Here is a 21,142-nt window from a genome sequence, read left to right as displayed (position 1 = left end):
CCTAGGGGACTGAGTCCGTGATGCCTCCCAATAATAGAATTATCTCATTGTGTATGCTTTCCAATAATAGCATTACCTCGTAGCTATTGAACAAGAAAATAATCTGATGATGTAAAAGGGACGTCGATGGCTTTGAAAATAGTATCTTTTTTTATTAAGTATCTTATTGTGGATGAATTTGTGGTGTCTTACAAAGTGATTTTCTCATTTCCTGCCAGTTACGAAATCACCGACGGGAGGGGTCAACCAGCTGAAGTAGTGAAGTCAGGAACCATGGCAGAAGGTCTTATACTTGTTGTGCTTTCGAAAATCGCAGCTACCTTTGGAGGAGTTGCACTGAATGCAATTAGGTTGAAATTGGGGAAGGAAGGCAACATTTTACTTGAAACAGAAAACATGATGAAACAAATTGAGATTGAATTTGAGATCATGCAGGCCTTCATAAGTCAAGTACATCCATATAGTGAAAATAACCAAATTCTCAAAGCATGGCTGAAGCACATAAGGAAGATTGCCTCTGAAGTTGAGGATATCATCGACGAATATTCATTTCTCCTTGGAAAAATGGACAATGTAGAAGGTCTTCTGAATAAGGCACTCCATCGATCAAAGAGGGTGAAGGCATGGAAAGATATTTCTGCTCAGCTCAAACAAGTACAAGAAAGACTTCAAAATCTATCAACTGTGAAAGAAAGATACGGCATAACAGTAGCTGCTGGACTTGGGGGTGGATCTTCACACCACAATGTTACTCGTAAGATGTACATGTCTGATTCTTCCTACTTAAGTGATAATGACAATGAAGAAATCATAGGAAATGAAGATGAAGCAAAAAAGCTGACACAATGCATAAATGATGATGGTTTGGATCGTACGATTATCTCCATCTGTGGAATGGGTGGTTCCGGCAAAACAACTCTTGTAAGCAGCATCTGTAGGAAACAAAAAATCAGAAAGAACTTCGATTGCTATGCTTGGATCACGGTATCACCAAATTATCCCGTTGAAGATCTTCTAAGTAAACTGATCAAACAACTTTATATTCCTGATGAGCAAGCTGGTACAACTGATCCAACACATTTGGTGGATAAAATCCATAGTTACCTCGGGAACAAGAGATACCTGATTGTCTTGGATGACATGTGGAATAGAGATTCTTGGTTATTCCTTGAACGAGCATTTGTCAAGAATAAGTGCAGAAGTAGAGTCATCATTACTACTCGCACGGAAGCTGTTGCCTCATTTGCAGAGGATAACCAGACTATCAGAATTGGTCTTCTTCCACAAAGAGAATCATGGGACCTCTTCAGCAGAAAAGCATTCTCAAGGCAAAACAGGGCAACATCGGGATGCCCTCAAGGTCTTGTTCCCTGGGCAGAAAAAATTCTGGAGAGATGCCAAGGCTTGCCCCTCGCTATAGTAGCTATAGGGAGTCTCCTATCTTACAGAGAAATGGAGGAACATGAGTGGAAGCTATTCTACAATCAACTTAACTGGCAACTAACAAATAATCCAGAGCTGAACTGGGTTTCAAGTTTCCTGAAGCTAAGCTTGGATGATCTTCCAAGCCACTTGAGGAACTGTTTCTTGTACTGTGGGTTATTCCCCGAAAATTACCGAATACGACGGAAATGGATAATCAGATTGTGGGTAGCTGAAGGTTTCGTCGAGGATCGCGGAACAGAGACGACCCTGGAGGAAGTCGCCGAGGATTACCTCAAAGAACTTGCTCAGCGCTCACTGATTCAAGTGACGGAAAGGAATGAATACGGAAGGCCAAAAAGATTTCAGGTGCATGACCTTGTGAGAGAAATGACGATGACCATATCAAGAAAAGAGAGGTTCGCTCTTATCTGGAATAACCCAGACGTGACAGACGGCGGTGACGAAGCAAGCCGTGTATCAGTGCATCGTGGAGGCCAGGTCTTTCAGCCAGGCCCAGCTTCACAACATCTGCGCTCATTTTTGTTGTTCGACAAGCATGTGCCGGTTCCATGGATCTGCGCCGCTTCATCGAATTTCAGGCTGCTAAGGGTGTTGTGCCTCAGATACTCCCTCCTCGAGCACATCCCGGAAGCCATCACAGCTGGTCTGTTCAATCTGCACTACCTTGATTTCTCACGTACGAAAGTGAAGACGATACCAAGATCAATAGCGAGGCTCAAGAAACTGCAGTCATTGCACCTCAGGTTTGCTCGTGTGATGGAGCTGCCACGTGAAATAGCGATGCTCTCAAGCCTCCGGCACTTATCTGTGAGCAACGATTTGTATGGCACATCAGTCACTGGTAGCATCTGCAAGCTCAAGCACTTGCAGACTCTCCGTGAGGTGAAGGCCAACAAAGATTTGGTTCAAAATCTGGGGTGCCTCACGCAGCTAAGAAGCCTGGGCATCACGGCAGTCCTTCCAAGCTACGGCGGGGACCTGTGGACTTCGATAGGGAAGATGACCGTCCTGACGAAACTGGCGGTCGGAACTCGCGGCGAAAACGACGAAGTCCTCAGTTTGGACAAGTTCAAGCCGCTCAGAAACCTGGAGAAGTTTTACCTGACGGGCAAGCTGGAGAACGGGGTGCTCTTTCCGGTATCCGAGGGGTTTGACAAGCTCAAGGTCCTGACAATGCGCTGGTCCGGGCTGGCGCAGGACCCGCTCAAATCCTTGTCTGAAATGGGGAACTTAGTTTACCTCAGCCTCTATTGTGCGTATGACGGGGAATCCCTGGCATTCTGTTCTGGATGGTTTCCCAAGCTCAAGCGGTTGTTCCTAGGAAAGCTGGACAATCTGAGTTCAGTTGAGATAAGCGATGGCTCCATGACCAACTTGACATACCTAGAGCTTCGTGAGCTCTGGAGCCTGGAAGCCGTGCCTGAAGGCCTCGGGTACCTTAGGTCGCTTCAGCACCTGTATGCGCGGAACATGCCGAGGGACTTCGCCGCGCAGCTGGAAGGAGACCGCAAGGGATTTGTTCAGCATATTGCCAACATCGAATGCGTCTGACCGACGCACTTTCATCATCTGGTTCTCGGTTTTCTGTAACAGAGGATGATTCGGACAGAAGAAATGTTTCAGTGCGAACTAGTTTCAGATCTCCAGTTTCAGCATGGTGTTGAGAGGCGACGCGCCAGACCATTTATTTCCTTTTGTTGTTGGCCATGTAATAAGTATACTTAAAAAAAACACAGCATTGGTGTCACCCAGGAAAGCATATGTGAGCCGATTTGAATGTCCACTTTTTTCAGTTGGTGCTGCAAATGCTGGTAGTATGTCCTTAAGACATGGTTTCAGAGACCCCAGCACCAGCGTACGGAGAGCTGTTAAGGGATTGGCGTCCACACGCTGGCTAGTGGCAATTAGCTGGCTGAAAAGCCTTCGGAAACGGTGGTCAGCTGGGCCATTAGTGTCCCAGTAAAGCCCATTAGCTTTCTATCCTGTAGGGGCGAGCACAGTAGGGGAGGACAGTACGGGCGAGACAGCACAGTAATTATTACCACTGCTAAACCTGCTCTGCTTTGGAACAGCCCCCTGTCCGAATCTTAGGCCTGCCTTTCAATGCGCCAATCAATAGACCGATGAATGGCTCTAGCATGGTACTGCTACTGAAGGACATGATTCGGAAGCTGTACTACGTATGTACTCCTTCCGTTTTTTTTACTCCGCTTATAAGATTCGGACAAAGTCAAACTACACAAAATTTGATCAAATTTATATAAAAAAATACGAACATCTACAATATAAAAACTATGTAGTATGAAAATACATTTTGTGGTGTATTTGATAATATTAATTTCATATTGTCAATGCTTATATTTTTTAATATAAAGTTAGTCAAATTTTACAAAACTTGACTTTGACCAAACCTTATGTACAGACTAAAAAGAAACGAAGGGAGTTCTCCTACTACTAATCGCCATTTTTCTTTTGCTGATGGGCATCCGTGTAATTAATTAATTTGGATAGTAGGACTGGGATTAGCTGAAACCTTCCACTAGTAACCTAGTTGTCTCAAGAGACAGAATCGAATAAAAGTAAGCTTCGGTTGAGTAAATAAACTACGCGCATCTATTCTAGACCCACGTGATGCTATTCCACAAGATCCCCAAGCCCAAGTGTACTTTCTGTAAATTCAAAAAGAAGTGTACTTTCTGTAGGAGAGAGGAGAAAAGGTAAAATATCTATTAATAGATGCCATTTCAAAGCCCACACATGCGGTGAAGCCAAAGTATCTATCCACATGACAATGCCAAAATGCCAAGCACCGCCTTACCCATCATACGATGGCATATTAAGGAAGACGAGTCCAAAGTTTTCAACTTGCACGCTGGCACCATCCCCCAGAGATTGAGTGAATGGAAGATCACAGCGGAGAGGGAGGCTGCATTTTAATCTGTGAACGTTAAAATGGTACTACTCCTTCCGGTCCTTTTTACTCCGTATATTAGGTTTTGGTCAAGTCAGACTTTACAAAGTTTGACCAAATATATATTAAAAAAATATCAACAATTACTATACCAAATATATATCCCATGAAAGTACATTTCGTAATGAATCTAACGATATTGATTTGATATTGTAAATGGTGATACTTTTTTCTATAAGTTTGGTCAAAGTAGAGATGCTTTGACTTCAGACAAAACTTATATGCAGACTAAAAAGGACCGAAGAGAGTACATCGCAACAATTTGTAGCCGGAAATGGCTTATATATTAGCAAGCACAACTACTTTTTTTAACGTAATACGTGTCTCATTCATATCATAAACATCAAAGTACAAGTTACGTAATGACCGACATGACAAAACTAAAAAGATAGCAGAACATTTCTGAGCTTGACACCAACACCCGTCACCTGCCTCCGGCACCACCATAGCAGCCACCGAAGAAAAGAATGACGGATCACCTCCTCACTCGAGCTACGCGTCTCCATCGATGATATACAGCTTTGCGGACCTCCAAGGTGGCTCACCAAAAATAAAGCCCTTGTCGTTGAATGAATCAGACCGGGGCAACACCCCGGACACGCCGTCAAACTCCAGATCTGGCATCCCACCACGACTAAGTCACCGAAGGAGGAAACTATCTTTATTCAGCGCTGTCATCGTCGTCGCCGAAGCCAAGACGATGAACAGCCTAAAAACCTAGACTACGAGAGAGTAAAAAATGATCCACACACGTGGATCCGGCGCCCCCCTCACCACCGACGACCGAGGTTGCCGGTGAAGGGGAGTCGCCGGAGAACGGCGCTAGAAGATTGGACTCTCTTGGCTCATTTTTTTCGCTGAGAGAGGCGATGAGTTACGAATGTACATTAGGTTAAGGGGTTCAGGAAGATGGAGGTAGGAGAGCGGGAATGCTGCCGCGGAAGCGAATTTTGAAAAGGCGACCAAGAAAGAGAATAAATAAATTATTTTGATTGAAATGAAAAAAAAAATAAAGTTTATTTTGCATGATGGAAGAAATAAAGTTGACGGGACAAGTAATGCCACATGTATCCAAAGACGCTTGGAATCTGACGTGGCATTGTTACTGTTGTAAATGTGGAATTACCCCGGTCCCCCACTAGGCTGTCCTTTCTTCCGGCACGCCCATACATGCAGCCACCAATATTTCCAAGTACAGTGCACTAGTACTCCCTCAGGCTGCGGGAATATCATAGGTAGTATCATGCATGTCAACTAAGCAGTTTTGATGAAGTGGCATAGAATTAAATGAAGAAAGAGAGGCTTGAGTGTCATATCATGATACCGTATCATATTAAATGATGTGCTACTTTGTGTCATGCATGATAATAAATGTAATCCTCTATGATACCAACATATGATACTATGCATTAGGAATGTAGTATCATAGACTAGTATCATGGTACTAGTATATGATACTCCCCATTACAACCAGCCTCAGGGAGAAAAAAAAAGATTTATAGTGGACACTCACTAGTGACTAGCTCGCGGGCTCCGGGCAGCCAATCCCGTTCGCTTGTTCCCGATCGGACGAGATGGGTCGTGGCCTCCCGAAGAGGATTGGAGTACTGTTGCGTGCGTGATGCCCTTTCACGGGGTTGGGGGCGTCAAACAAAGACGGAGGAGGCAGGCAGGTGCAGCTGACTGTGGCGTACGGCCTGCCCTGCACCGCCCTCGTCTCTTCTCCCAAGCCCGTACCTACGTACGCGTACCTCCGTCCATGGACAGAAAACTCCACTACTCTCTCGCGTTCCGTCTATCATATCCTTCCACTGCCCGGCCACTCAGGACATTTCTAACCGATCTCTTAAAAAATAAAGGAGTAAACCTTCGTAGAGTTTTGGTTGGAGCTAGCCGACCGGCGACCACCCTATACATAATGGAGTAAATTTAAATTTCGTTCATACATTTCGTCGAACACTTGCTATGCACCTCCGTGGCGAGTGGCAACCACGTGACCATGTCGGTAGCGAGCACCGAGCAGCAGCAGCAAAGACACACAACTAGGAGGAGCAATAGCAGCAGCACGCAGCGACGGCGGCGAGTAGCAGCAGTAGCAGCACACAGTGGGGAGGAGTAGTGGCAAGCAGCAGTAGTAGCAGCACGCGGCAGAGAGGAGCAACGGCGAGCATGCACCGGCGGCAAGCAGCAACAACACGCAACTGGGAGGAGCAACAACAGCAGCACGCACCGGTGATGGCGAGTAGCAGCAGTAGCAACACACAGCAGGGAGGAGCAGCGGCAAGCAGCAGCAGTAGCAGCACACAGTAGGGAGGAGCAACGGCGAGCATGCACCGGCGGCAAGCAACAACAACACGCACCGGCGGCAGCGAGCAGCAGCAGCACGCAACGGGAAGGAGTAGCAACACGCACCAACGGCGGCGAGCAACAGCAACAACAGCACACACCGGCAGCGGCGAGCAGCAGCAACAACACACAACAGCAACGCACAGCAGCAACAACATTTAGTGGCAGTTCCGGTAGTAGTACGTGCAAGGGTCGCCGGGAGGCCATGGGAGCTTCACGTGAGTCGCCGGCCGGCCATGAGGAGGCGTGAAGAAAATTTATACTCGGCCGCCTTCAGACGGAGTAAATATATGCAAAAACTTAGAGATGGAGTAAAAAAATATACTCCCTTATGATGGATTGGGGATCGTCTCGGTGCCAAAAAATCGTATCTTTACTTCTTTAACCGATTATAAGTGATTGATTAGAAATGCCCTCGGTCACTCTTAATTTCGAACCGATTATAAATAGAAATGCCCTGGGTGACTCTTAATTTCAAACGCACACACACTGAGCAGCTAGCTAGCAGAAGAATCCTTAACTCTATGTCTCCTCTCTCACGCACGTACGAAGCAGAGCATCACTGACATGTGAGTTTCGGGCGAACCCGCCCGCTTCGGCCTGTCAGTCTACCTGCGTCGTTTCCGTGGAGGCGCCGGCGCCGTGCGCAGCCGGCCGGCGAGGAAGGGGGAGATGTGGGTGCCATGCCGCGCAGCGGCGGCTGCGTCCGGCCGCTGTCTGGCTACAGGGAAGCTGCACGCCTCTGATCGCCTTCGGGCTTCGGGTGGCCATCACGAGGGCCGGGGCCGAGCCGATACCCGGCACGACGGTACCCGTGCGCCGCTGGCCGGCTGGCCCGACTGGACCGGTTCAGAAGCTGCGAACGTTTTGCGTGGCCGTACCCAGCGGTTTCAGGTCGGGGATGGCCGCTTGCGGTTCAAGTCTGGCGGCAGACACGTACGTCGTTTCTCTTCGCCGTTTCGGGTGAAAGCAAGAGGGCAAGAGGTGTATATATCTCGCTGGTATCCATGGCCGGCCGGCCGGCGCACCCTGCGTCGATGCACGCATGTGGCATGCATGCCGATGCCTGTACCTACTGTCGTCGTGCTATACGTCAACCCATGGCGTTTGCACTGACATGGATGGGATTCTACGGCGTTTGCGGAGAACGTTGCTACGACTTGTAGTAGGTGGTCCGAGGATGGCGATTTCTCTACGATTTCGCTATAAATTTGACGACGTCGGATTTTTAAATATGACAAATCTAACGCGTGCTATGACAAATTATGTTATTGCGAGCATCGCAATTTTCTCCGGCATTTAAAATTCAAGCATCGGATTTTTAACTTTTCCGTTTCTCTATTGTGCAAAATGTTTTTGTTTGGCTAGCAGGTGAAGTTTTCTGTCCGTGGAGTATGATGATTTGATGATCTCTTATTCTTGAAGTATGAATGCAATGTCTACCTCTCTCCGATGACTTATAACATAACCAATGCATTTACTTCTATATGGTATCCGAACCAAAAAATCTTTGAGTCATTAAGACCCAGCTTGCACAATTGAAATCATAATTAAAAATACCGTCAAGATTGGGCAATTTCTCTATGTGCAAGATGTTTTTTTTAGACAAACAAATGTCTTCTTTTTGTGCCATTAATGTCACCAGAGAATGCATCATCTACTTTTTGAGATGCCTTCAAATAATACACTATTTTATTTGGAATACAGTAATACCTATGAAATCTAGCCGCGCAAATATGCGGGTCACTATGAAATATGTTCTCACTGGATGTATATCTTTGCTATGATGTTGGTTATCATGGGGAGTGTTTGTTTGAAGAGAAAATAATATGAAACCTAGCCGAGCGGATCACTATGCTAGTTAGCCCATAAAATAGCAGACTGAGTTTGGTTTTGGTTGGACTGTCTGGACTGATTCAGAGAAGGTTGTCATCGTGTGGTGGTGTATTGTGACTAGCATGCGGTTTTAAGTCAGTAATGGCTGCCTGCAACTGAAGTTTGGCAACATACATGTTGTTCTCTTTCGGTCGTTTTGGGTGAAGCGAGAGGGGGGGGGGGCTTTGATATGGATACAATAGTGGTGCAACCCTGGGTTCATGGGATGTTGATGATTTATAGTTAGTGTGCTATGCACCAATTACATGCATCTCCTTGGTGCAACCCTAGGTTCATGGGATGTTGTTGGTTTACAGTTAGTTTCTTATGCACCAATTGCACGCATCTTAATGTCTTACAAAAACTAAGTGCATCTACAATAATGGTGTGCCATCGGTTGTTTTTCCTCTATGATGTCAAGAGTGGGATTTTTCTTGAGTTCGGAGGAATACTACGAATAATTGATGATCTTTCACTTCTGCTAGATCGTTGTTCTTTTCACTGTGCATTATATTATACATTGCATAACAAGTTTTTATTGCTACCTATTGGAAATGTCCTAATGTTTGCAGTTTGTTTCAAAAGTATCTGGTTACCTCTTTGCCTACATTATTTTTTGATTGATGACCAACCATTCCAGCATACCATCAACATTAAAGACAAGCATGCATCAACATTTATGCACGATATTTTCTTCTTCATACGACTAGTCATCATGAAGTCCATAATTGTTGTGATGTTGCTATCGCTTTCTAATTTAGTGGGGCAATATTGCTATGTCCTTCCACAAGGAACTCGGGAATTTTTATCAAATGAAAATTAACCCAACAAAAAAACCGAGACAAGAAAAACAAGTAGTCTTAATTTGATCCATGGACACCTATAAAAATGCAACAACCTAGCTTATCCAAAAGAAACTCCTTACCCCTCAACCACTTGCCATTCTTTTTTGCCACTAACCTATCATCTGGTAGCGAACTATACATCTTTGTTTTCTAAAATAGGTGAAAAAGTGTTAACGGTACATCGAGTTGCCCAGGAATCTGGATAAATCACTAGAATGTTCTACATCAATACGGTACATAACACATTTCAATCTACATAGTTACATAATGGTACAACTAATGTTGTTAGCCTCAAATATACGTGGTCGTGGTTGAATTTGGTGTGTGGTGATATTTGACAATAAATATACATAAGGTATGTTGGATTGGTACCACTTTTGGATGGAGACAGATGAAAGATGTAAAATTGCTATAGATAGTGAGCCACGTCTACTTTTCTTGCTTTGCTTTTCATCCAACAAACATTAGCTCTTAAAATAGCATATTGCATTTGATTTTAGTTACCCATTTTGCACTATATCACACATACGAACCTGATATTGGAGCATTTCATATTTAACATAATAGTTAGAGAATAGTTTGATGGTGTCATCTTTTGTTTATATTTGACGGAACTGGAAGATGGAACACAAGGACTTTTTTGAGACAGACAACCCAAATATGCTAAGAAAAATGTAAAAGATCCACGGCATAATGCAAAATGTGCTAGGCCACTTGTTCATGTCCATTTTTGTCTGGATCAACATAAATGTTACTATTTCTAGCTCACATTAATTGCAACCGCGACAAACTTATATAAAGTAGCATTTGATTTTTTTTGACAACTCACTATGTTCACCGCTTGGTCAAAAGCAGCATGATTAATTGGTGAGTTTTCCAGCACTCATGATATGGCAAAGGTTTGGGAGCCTGCATTATCAAGTAATGTTTTTTTCTATTTACCAGTAAAACCACCCAGTCTAAATATAAGATCTATCCAAGTTCAAAACGAGTTATAAGATCTTGATTAGTCTGTGATTATTTCTAAGACAACAGAGGTATAATCACTTGACATTAGTAACACATTAGCTCCGCGAAAATTGAATCGAGAGATCGAAACTTTTAGGGCCTAACCAAATGTGTGTATCAAGTCCAATATTCCTAAGGTTGGTACTTCCTTATTTAAACACCCCAAAATGTTAGAAATATATGTTTTTGACACACTATTTTGTTTCTCTTCAAAACAACGTTCAACCCTTTGTATAATTCGGATGCTCTGCGCCGAGTCAATTCTATTACACCCCTTTCATGGGTTGTAAACTTGCACTCACCAACCCCCATAGATTTACTGATCAGAAGATCACATGGAAAAGGGGGTCCATCTGTATGCAGACACATTCATATGGACTAGATCCTATTTCATTGCCTTTTGGAGCCCATATGACATGAGCAAATGAATATGGTCCAATTTGTATTTCACAGATGCACTTGTGATATCATATCATACTCCCTTGGTTCCACAATGTAACAAATATAGATTTTTCTAAAAATCAAGCTTTGCAACTTTGACTGAGTATCTAGAGAAAAATATTAACATATAGAATAATAAATACATATCATTATATACATCATGATACATATTTTATACTGATGTGTTTGATATTGTAGATATTGATAATCATTTCTATAAACTTGGTCAAATGTTGTTATTTTACTTTTTTGTAAGTCTATGGGCACTACATTATGAAATAAAGGGAGTACCATACAGATGCAAAAAAAACACAAAGCACCCAGGGCACAAGCTGACATTGATGCATCACAACATCCTTCCCATGTTGAGTTGATATTTGACAAGTTTCTTTTGGTGCATCCAGCAAAGGTTGGATAAACGCCACCCAAAAGCACGCACACTTCATGCGCTTTGGGTAAGGAGATGTTAGTGACGCGCGGGTGGGCATTTGTCCCACATGTAAGTTAGACGTGTGGTGATTGTTTTCGCAATTTTATGAAACCTAAAAAAATGTGTGCGGGGTGGGGGTGGGTTGGACTATAGAGGAGCATCTTCCCCTGAACTAGTGCCTTTTCACGGAGGCAGCTTTAGTGACGTAACTGCACCTTCCTTTGAGTGTATGACATGTGGGCCAACCTCATGTGGGGTCCACATGTCATGCACTCAAAGGCAGGTGCAGTGAGGTACTGAAGCTCAATCCCTTTTTCAGTCAGTGCCCCAAATGTTGGTAAGATATGGTTTCATTGTATCAGACAACTATATATGGATGCTGATACAGATTTTGATCAATTGGATATCCGGCGGACAAGGTAGAGGGATATAGTATTGGTAATATCCGGTGGATATGGAGTATCCGGTATCTTTTGCGGATTATCCGAGGTGGTCAAATAGGATTATTCGATAAATTTAGCCCAATTGAGAAACCCAAATACCTACGTGGACCACTAACTAAAATCACCACATATAAATCAGAATTTAACCTAACCCTAGCATGAGACGACCACAATCCACAATCACAATTCACAAGCACCTGTCGACCGCCGTCATCGCAGCGTCGTCTTGTCTTGCACCGACAGTGGTAGCCGCTTCTCTCCGGCGAGTTGGTAGTCCGGCACAATCGGCAAAGATGTTGGCGCCGGTCCAAGCAACTGTTGACACCAGATTTTGGCATGGTCAAGAACATAATTAAGATGGGCTCAAATGGAGAAGTGATCTACTCCCTCCATTCGGAATTACTTGTCGCAGAAATGGATGTATCTAGATGTATTTTAGTTCTAGATACATCCATATCCGAGACAAGTAATTCCGAACGGAGGGAGTACATGAAAAAGTTCCGTATTGTCGACATGAACATATTTGAATTTTGTGTCACCGTCATCCGATCTCATCTTGAGGGCCGAAGATGTGCTCGATGTACTAGGATTTTGTATGTAGAGTACTGTTTGGCCGATTAGGCCTCCAAGACAGCCTCATATGAGAAAAGATTATGCATGTATTGTCTTCGTCTCGTCGAAATGATTGATTTTGATATAAAACTCGTCTCAATCCGAGGTCATATGCAAAAGTTACAGCCAATGCACTGTTGACCTATCATGAGTAAAAACTGGCTCAAGCCATCAGACACCCGTGTGGGTGATATCTGATGGGTCGCGCGACTGATTAGGTGTAACACCCCGGATGTAATTTACCTAATATGTACTCCAACTCTTGACGTTTCCGGCGCTAAGTTATTTTATTTCCTCGGGTTCGGGTTTTTGTCTCCGTGTGTTGTTGTCGTTGTCTTGCATCTCACATCATGTCATCATGTGCATTGCATTTGCATACGTATTCGTCTCATGCATCCGAGCATTTTCCCCGTTGTCCGTTTCGCATTCCGGCGCTCCTATCTCTTCCGGTGGTCCTTTCTACCTTCTTTTCGTGTGTGGGGGTTAAACATTTCCGGATTGGACCGAGACTTGCCAAGCGGCCTTGGTTTACTACCGGTAGACCGCCTGTCAAGTTTCGTACCATTTGGACTTCGTTTGATACTCCAATCGTTAACCGAGGGACCGAGAAGGCCTCGTGTGTGTTGCAGCCCAACACCCTTCCATTTTGGCCCAAAACCCACCAAAACCCTCTCCATCATCTAGAGCGTTCGATCACAATCACGTGGCCGAAAACCGCACCTCATTTGGACTCTCCTAGCTCCCTCTATGCCTATATATAGACCCTCTCCCGAAATTTTTGGATCTTCTTCCCCAAAACCCTAGCTCCCCTTCCTCTCCGCGCGCCGGACAACGTCCGGATGCGCCGGACACGTCCGCCCGCTCCGCTGGACGAATCAGCTCCTGCCACGTGTCCCGGGCGGGCGCCCACATCGCCGCCGCCGCCCGAGGCCCGCCAGGACCGCGGGGAGCCCCCGCGGCCCGGTCTGCTCGCCGCCGCCCGGATCGGCCTCCTCCCCGCCCGGTCCGCCACCTCGCCTCCCCTCGCCTCCAACTCCGGCGGCCCGAGCCGCCGCATTCCTCGTCGGCCGGAGCCGCGCTTCGTTCCGCGCCGGCCGCACCTCGCCGCCCGTCCTCTCCTCCTCCGCCGCCCTCACCGGATCCGGCAAGATCCGGCCGGCAAGCTCCTCTCCACGCCAAGTCCGGCGACCACCTCGACGAACTCCGGCGATCCTCGACGTCCGCGCACTGCTACAGTGATCTCAGATCTAGATCCGGAGGGTTGACTTTTTATCCCCGAACCCTAGATATTTTGCGATTTTCATCATGTCGTAACTCCGCATCCGTAGCTCCGTTTTGGGCGTGTAGCATATCAAAATGTTCTTCTCTGAGAGTACATCATTTCGTCTCATTGAATCATTTTCATTTGAGCTCATCTTGATGCCCGAAATGCTGTTGGAAGAGAGCTATTTGAGTTAATTGTCAGATCTGCTGCACCAAATAGCTATTTGTCATTTTTGCCATGATTAATGTGTGCATGATATGCTCCTGAGCTCTACATGAGTTTTGTTATATGCTTTGCCATATTTACAGAAGTGCTTACCATGTATTTTTATGACATGTGTGGTGACTAGCACAAGCTTGCAAAGTAGTGCATTCGTTAATGCTGATTTCAGGGACTTAGAATTTCACCAAGTCCTTGATCTGTTTTTATCAATATGCCATATGTTCATGTTGTTTCCTAGTGATCTGTGCCTCTTTTGAGGACGATCAGTAAGGATGATTTGTTAATATTGTGGTGCTCTATCCATCCATGTATTTGTTTGCATTTATGGAGCAACCTAGCTTGAGTCAGTCGAGCTCTACTTTTGCTATTTCGTAATTCCTGGCAGATTGTCTACTCGTTAGCGATTTTGTCGAGGATGTTGTTGTTGATCCGTGCATGATATGTTGTAGTTCTTGCCATGTCTAGATCATATAATATGTATTCTTGATGGGTGTATGCTTAGATTGTCATGTCATCCTCTGTAGTGAGTGCATTGAGCTCGTAAACATGCCTACTCGTTAACATATTTGCATGCTCCAGTTTTTCACCAAGTCTAAGATCTGATTATGTTTTTTCCATGTTCACATGCTTGCAATTGTATTTTCTGATCCCTTTTGACTCAAGGTCACTAAGGGACTTTTGTTAAGTGCTTGGCGTAGCTTCATGTCATGCCTTGCTTTGCCATGTTAAGTTCCTGTAGCATATAGTTTTCATGCTCCAAAGTGTGCTACCTAATCTGAAATTCCAGACTAGTGTTAATTTCACTAAGTCTGAAACCTGTTTATCAATTGCACTTTTGCCATGCTTGTTTGGACCTGTTAGTGGATGAATTGGCCGTAGTTCACTGTTCATCTTTTGTCAAGCATCATGAGTGGATCCCTGCCATGTATTTTGTTGCCATGTTTGAGTGTTGTAGCATAATTATCCTGATGCATTTAGATGGCTACTTGCTGTTTATCGCAGACCGTTGCCATATTTGTTTTGCTTGCCATTTCCAAACCGTGCATCCGATTCCGGTGTTCTTTATATCGATTTCAACCGAAATCACCTCACATTTCCAGTGGCACTCTTGGATTTCCATGTTGAGGCCAGGTTCAATCATTCCTAGTCAAATCTTGCATATGCATCACATATCGCATCCCGCATAGCATACCATGTTTGTATCATGTTGTGCGAGCTTTGCACGTGGTTGATTGTGTTCCTTTTGCTTGTTTGTCTTGTTTGGATAGAGACGGGAGACGAGTTTGCTAACGAGGAGCCCGTTGAGTTTGCTTTCGAGGATCCAGTCAACTCTGACAACTTTGCAGGCAAGATGATCATACCCTCGAAATCACTTCTATCTTTGCTTGCTAGATGCTCGCTCTTTTGCTATGCCTATGCTACGATGCCTACCACTTGCTTATCATGCCTCCCAAATTGCCATGTCAAACCTCTAACCCACCATGTCCTAGCAAACCATTGATTGGCTATGTTACCTCTTTGCTCAGCCCCTCTTATAGCATTGCTAGTTGCAGGTGAAGATTGGAGATCGTTCCTTGTTGGAACATTGTTTATTTTGTTGATATCACTATGTTATCTTGTTATCTTAGTGTATCTATATACTTGGTAAAGGGTGGAAGGCTCGGCCTTTTGCCTAGTTTTTTGTTCCACTCTTGCCGCCCTAGTTTCCGTCATATCGGTGTTATGTTCCCGGATTTTTGCGTTCCTTACGCGGTTGGGTGATAATGGGAACCCCTTGACAGTTCGCCTTGAGTAAAACTCCTTCAGCAATGCCCAACCTTGGTTTTACCATTTGCCACCTAGCCTATTTTTCCCTTGGGTTTCCGGAACCCGAGGGTCATCTTTATTTAAACCACCCCGGGCCAGTGCTCCTCTGAGTGTTGGTCCAAACTAGAGTCCTGTGTAGCGCCCCCTCGGGGAAACTCGAGGTTTGGTTTTAGTTGTATGGAGAGCTCATCTGAGTGTGCCCTGAGAATGAGATATGTGCAGCTCCTATCGGGATTTGTTGGCACATTCGGGCGGTGTTGCTGGACTTGCTTTATCTTTGTCGAAGTTGTCTTGTAGAACCGGGATACCGAGTCTGATCGGAATGTCTCGGGAGAAGGTTTATCCTTCGTTGACCATGAGAGCTTGTGATGGGCTAAGTTGGGACTCCCCTGCAGGGATTTGAACTTTCGAAAGCCGTGCCCGCGGTTATGGGCAGATGGGAATTTGTTAATGTCCGATTGTAGATAACTTGAACTTTAACTTAATTAAAATGAATCAACCGCGTGTGTAACCGTGATGGTCTCTTCTTGACGGAGTCCGGAAGTGAACACGGTGTTGGAGTAATGTTTGTCGTAGGTTGTTCTCTAGTTCTTCGTTCGTGCTTTGCCTCCTCTTCTCGCTCTCTTTTGCGAATAGGTTAGCCACCATATATGCTAGTCGCTTGCTGCAACTCCACATATTACCTTGCCTTACCTATAAGGTTAAATAGTCTTGATCGCGAGGGTGCGAGATTGCTGAGTCCCCGTGGCTCACAGTTTACTTCCAAACCAGATGCAGGGCCCGATGATTCCGTTCCAGATGATGCGCTTGAGCTCAAGTGGGAGTTCGACGAACACTCACGCCGTTACTATGTGTCTTTCCCTGATGATCAGTAGTGGTGCCCAGTTGGGGCGATCGGGACCGTGTCGCATTTTGGGGTTGATCTTTTATTTTGGTACCATAGTCGGACCATGAGTGTATTGGATGATTGTAATGCTATTTATGTACTTTGTGTGACGTGGCGAGTGTAAGCCAACTATGTACCTTTCCCCTTGTTATATATTTACATGGGTTGTTGTGAAGATTACCTTACTTGCGACATTGCTTTCAATGCGGTTATGCCCCTAAGTCGTGCTTCGACACGTAGGAGATATAGCCGCATCGAGGACGTTATCAAGTTGGTAATCAGAGCCTTCCCCGACCTTAGGAGCCCCCACTGCTTGATCGAATTAGCTGTCGTTGTTGAGTCTAGAAAAATGTTTTGAGTCATTTTGGAATTATATATCGGAGAGTTTAGGTATTCTTTTTACTCCCCAGTCCCTTCATCGCTCTGGTAAGGCATCCTGACGTAGAGTTTTGTCTCTTCTCTTCTCAAATTTCACTAAAAAAAAATTTAGGATCACGCGGGTATCTTGGAATCGTTCCGATCGATTTGTGACGAGAACATTGTTCTTGGTGCCTCCTGTCATTTAGGGGTTGTGGCAGTGTCCCGGGGAGTTGAGCTCCGAGGTGTTGTCATCACAATTTTATCGTTGAAGTTCTGGAATACCTGAGTTTTGTTCGCCGACATCGAAAATCTCTTTTATGCAGTTGTTGGTGAGATAACCTCGAGGCCACCCAGTACTGGGGCGGGAGTTCGGGAGTATTGCCATAACTTGTATAACAGATGCTTTTCGAAGGTTGAGGTAGACGATTTCTGAAGTTTTTCTCGGTTATGTGTTGAAGGATGGATACAGCTGGATGTACGGTTTGCTAGATTTGGGTGGGATATTATGCTTCCCCTGTATCCCCAACACCTGATTGCATAACCGAAGAGGTTCGGGAGTTTCATAGGTGGGAATTCTAGTAGCTCTAGTTCTTCTTCCACGGATATTTGGTTTGAGATTGGGTGATCCTTACCGAGTATTCGTTCTAAATTCTAAGTGGCTTCTCAATTTATGGATACGTGACCATTTCAATTGGAATGCATTCGTTCATTTTTTTTCGGATGTGAAGACTATATGTTGCAATTTCTACCCGTTGGTTTCAGCTTCAATTTTTGTCTATCAGTGTGCTAATGGATGTCAACCTCTTCAGGATGGCTCCTCCAACGCGCATGACTCCGAATCCTGATCCGCCACCACCACCTCCACCTCCGGAGGCATGGCAAGCTGTGATGGCCGCTACCAATGCAAACACGCAGCTGATCATGCAAATTCTTCAAGAGCGCAACCAAGCGAACCAAGGCAACCTAGGCAACAATCAGAATCACTTTGCTACACTCAACCAGTTCCTTGCTAACCAGCCAAAGACTTTCAGCAATTGTGTTGAGGCAACTGACGCTGATGATTGGCTCGCGGACTTATGCAAGCATTTCGAGTGCAGTAATGTCAGGCCTGAGGACTTTGTCAAGTTCGCTTCCTTCCAACTCAAAGACCAAGCTGCAGGATGGTTTCAGCAGTACAAAGATTCCAGAGGAGGCCATGTGATTACCTGGGATGAATTCCGTCAAGACTTCAAAGCTCATCCTATTCCTCAGAGCGTGGTTGAAAGCAAGAGTGAGGAATTCCGCAACCTAAAGCAAGGCTCTATGTCTGTCTATGACTACAACAAGATGTTTCAGAAGCTCGCCCGCTTTGCTAAGCAGGACGTCCCTGACGAGAAGAGCATGATATACCAGTTTAGGGGTGGTCTCAAAGAAGAAATCCAGCTAGCTCTTGTCCTCTTTGAGCCCAGGAGGTACGATGAGTTTTACAACATGGCATTCAAGCAAGAGGCTGCTCAACTGAAGTGCGATGCTTCCAAGAAGCGAGTCAGAGATGTGACTCCTTCTTCCTCTACTCAAGTGGCTAAGCAGCAGAAGTATTGGCTTCCTCCTCCTCTGTTCCGTTAGCTGTTTCAACAGAAGAGCAAAGGTGGCAGTGGATCTTCCCACCCACCCAACCCTGGCTTTCAGAACAAGACTTCGTCTCAAGCTCCAAGATCGAGTGCTCCGTATCATCGTCCGCTTTCAGAGGTCACGTGCAACAAGTGCCAACAGAAGGGTCACTATGCCAACAAATGCTTCAATCAGAGGTGTCTCCCTCCTCCTCCTCCTGTGAGATCGGCAAGTACAGCTGTGGTCAAGCATAACCCTAAGCACGCCAAGGTCAACTTGATGAATGCAGCTCAGGCAGAGGACTCGTCAGATGTCATCATGGGTAACCTTCCTGTTAACGATATTCCTGCAAGAGTTCTTTTTGACACTGGTGCATCGCATTGTTTCATTTCCAAACCTTTTGCATCAAAGTATGAGTGCGATTATCAGTATCTGCAAAGTTCTTTGCAAATCGTGTCACCGGGCAAGCAGATGACAGCTAATTTCTGCGTCCCGGATATTTCTATCACGTTGGGCGACTACAAATTTCTAACTTCTCCTATTGTTCTCGGCGACTCGGATATTGATCTTATTCTCAGAATGGATTGGCTTTCTAAGCACAAGGCTCATCTTGATTGTGCTGCCAGGCAGATTCAATTGACTCATGTTAGGGGGAAATATGCCCTAGAGGCAATAATAAATTGGTTATTATTATATTTCCTTGTTCATGATAATCGTTTATTATCCATGCTAGAATTGTATTGATAGGAAACTCAGATACATGTGTGGATACATAGACAACACCTTGTCCCTAGTAAGCCTCTAGTTGACTAGCTCGTTGATCAATAGATGGTTACGGTTTCCTGACCATGGACATTGGATGTCGTTGATAACGGGATCACATCATTAGGAGAATGATGTGATGGACAAGACCCAATCCTAAGCCTAGCACAAAGATCGTGTAGTTCGTATGCTAAAGCTTTTCTAATGTCAAGTATCATTTCCTTAGACCATGAGATTGTGCAACTCCCGGATACCGTAGGAGTGCTTTGGGTGTGCCAAACGTCACAACGTAACTGGGTGGCTATAAAGGTTCACTACAGGTATCTCCGAAAGTGTCTGTTGGGTTGGCACGAATCGAGACTGGGATTTGTCACTCCGTGTAACGGAGAGGTATCTCTGGGCCCACTCGGTAGGACATCATCATAATGTGCACAATGTGACCAAGGAGTTGATCACGGGATGACGTGCTACGGAACGAGTAAAGAGACTTGCCGGTAACGAGATTGAACAAGGTATCGGATACCGACGATCGAATCTCGGGCAAGTACAATACCGCTGGACAAAGGGAATTGAATACGGGATTGATTGAATCCTCGACATCGTGGTTCATCCAATGAGATCATCGTGGAACATGTGGGAGCCAACATGGGTATCCAGATCCCGCTGTTGGTTATTGGCCGGAGAGTTGTCTCGGTCATGTCTGCATGTCTCCCGAACCCGTAGGGTCTACACACTTAAGGTTCGGTGACGCTAGGGTTGTAGAGATATTAGTATGCGGTAACCCGGAAGTTGTTCGGAGTCCCGGATGAGATCCGGACGTCACGAGGAGTTCCGGAATGGTCCGGAGGTAAAGATTTATATATGGGAAGTCCTATTTTGGCCACCGGAAAATGTTCAGGATTTTTCGGTATTGTACCGGGAAGGTTCTAGAAGGTTCCGGAGTGGGGCCCACCTGCATGGGGGGACCCACATGAACGTGGGTAGTGGGGGAAAGGACCCACACCCCTGGTCAAGGCGCACCAAGATCCCCCCTTAGAAGGAATAAGATCATATCCCGAAGGGATAAGATCAAGATCCCTAAAAAGGGGGGATAACAATCGGTGGGGAAGGGAAATGATGGGATTTCTTTCCCCCACCTTTGCCAATGCCCCAATGGACTTGGAGGGCAAAAAACCAGCCCCCTCCACCCCTATATATAGTGGGGAGGCACATGGGAGCCGCACCCTAGCCCCTGGCGCCTCCCTCTCCCCTCATAACACCTCTCCCTCTCGCTGAGCTTGGCGAAGCCCTGCCGAGATCCCCGCTGCTTCCACCACCACGCCGTCGTGCTGCTGGATCTTCATCAACCTCTCCTTCCCCCTTGCTGGATCAAGAAGGAGGAGACGTCTTCCCCAACCGTACGTGTGTTGAACGCGGAGGTGCCGTCCGTTCGGCGCTCGGTCATCGGTGATTTGGATCACAACGAGTACGACTCCATCAACCCCGTTCTCTTGAACACTTCCGCTCGAGATCTACAAGGGTATGTAGATGCACTCCTCTCTCTCGTTGCTAGATGACTCCATAGATTGATCTTGGTGATGCGTAGAAAATTTTAAGATTCTGCTACGTTCCCCAACAGTGGCATCATGAGCTAGGTCTATGCGTAGTTTCTATGCACGAGTAGAACACAAAGCAGTTGTGGGCGTCGATATTGCCAATTTGCTTGCCGTTACTAGTCTTATCTTGATTCGGCGGCATCGTGGGATGAAGCGGCCCGGACCGACCTTACACGTACGCTTACGTGAGACTGGTTCCACCGACTGACATGCACTAGTTGCATAAGGTGGCTAGCGGGT

The 21,142-nt window shown here is 45.6% G+C and overlaps 1 protein-coding gene across 1 annotated transcript; it reads left to right on the top strand.

The window, feature by feature from the left end:
• Positions 1-238: 238 nt before the first annotated feature.
• LOC125533898 (disease resistance protein RPM1-like) lies at positions 239-3,117 on the top strand. Its single transcript, XM_048697224.2, has one exon. It carries the CDS (start codon positions 274-276, stop codon positions 2,995-2,997), a length of 2,724 nt encoding a protein of 907 aa, XP_048553181.1. The 5' UTR covers positions 239-273; the 3' UTR covers positions 2,998-3,117.
• The last annotated feature ends 18,025 nt before the right edge of the window (positions 3,118-21,142 follow it).

The sequence above is a fragment of the Triticum urartu genome, chromosome 2A, assembly GCF_056163025.1.
Source record: "Triticum urartu cultivar PI428250 chromosome 2A, HENAU_Tu73, whole genome shotgun sequence".
Taxonomy (NCBI): Eukaryota; Viridiplantae; Streptophyta; class Magnoliopsida; order Poales; family Poaceae; genus Triticum; species Triticum urartu.
The sequence above is the reverse complement of the archived record's forward strand: the minus strand, read 5'-3'. Positions and strand labels throughout refer to the sequence as shown.

Coding starts and splice junctions, on each gene's coding strand:
- LOC125533898 (XM_048697224.2), top strand. CDS start 274: ATGGCAGAAGGTCTTATACTTGTTGTGCTTTCGAAAATCGCAGCTACC.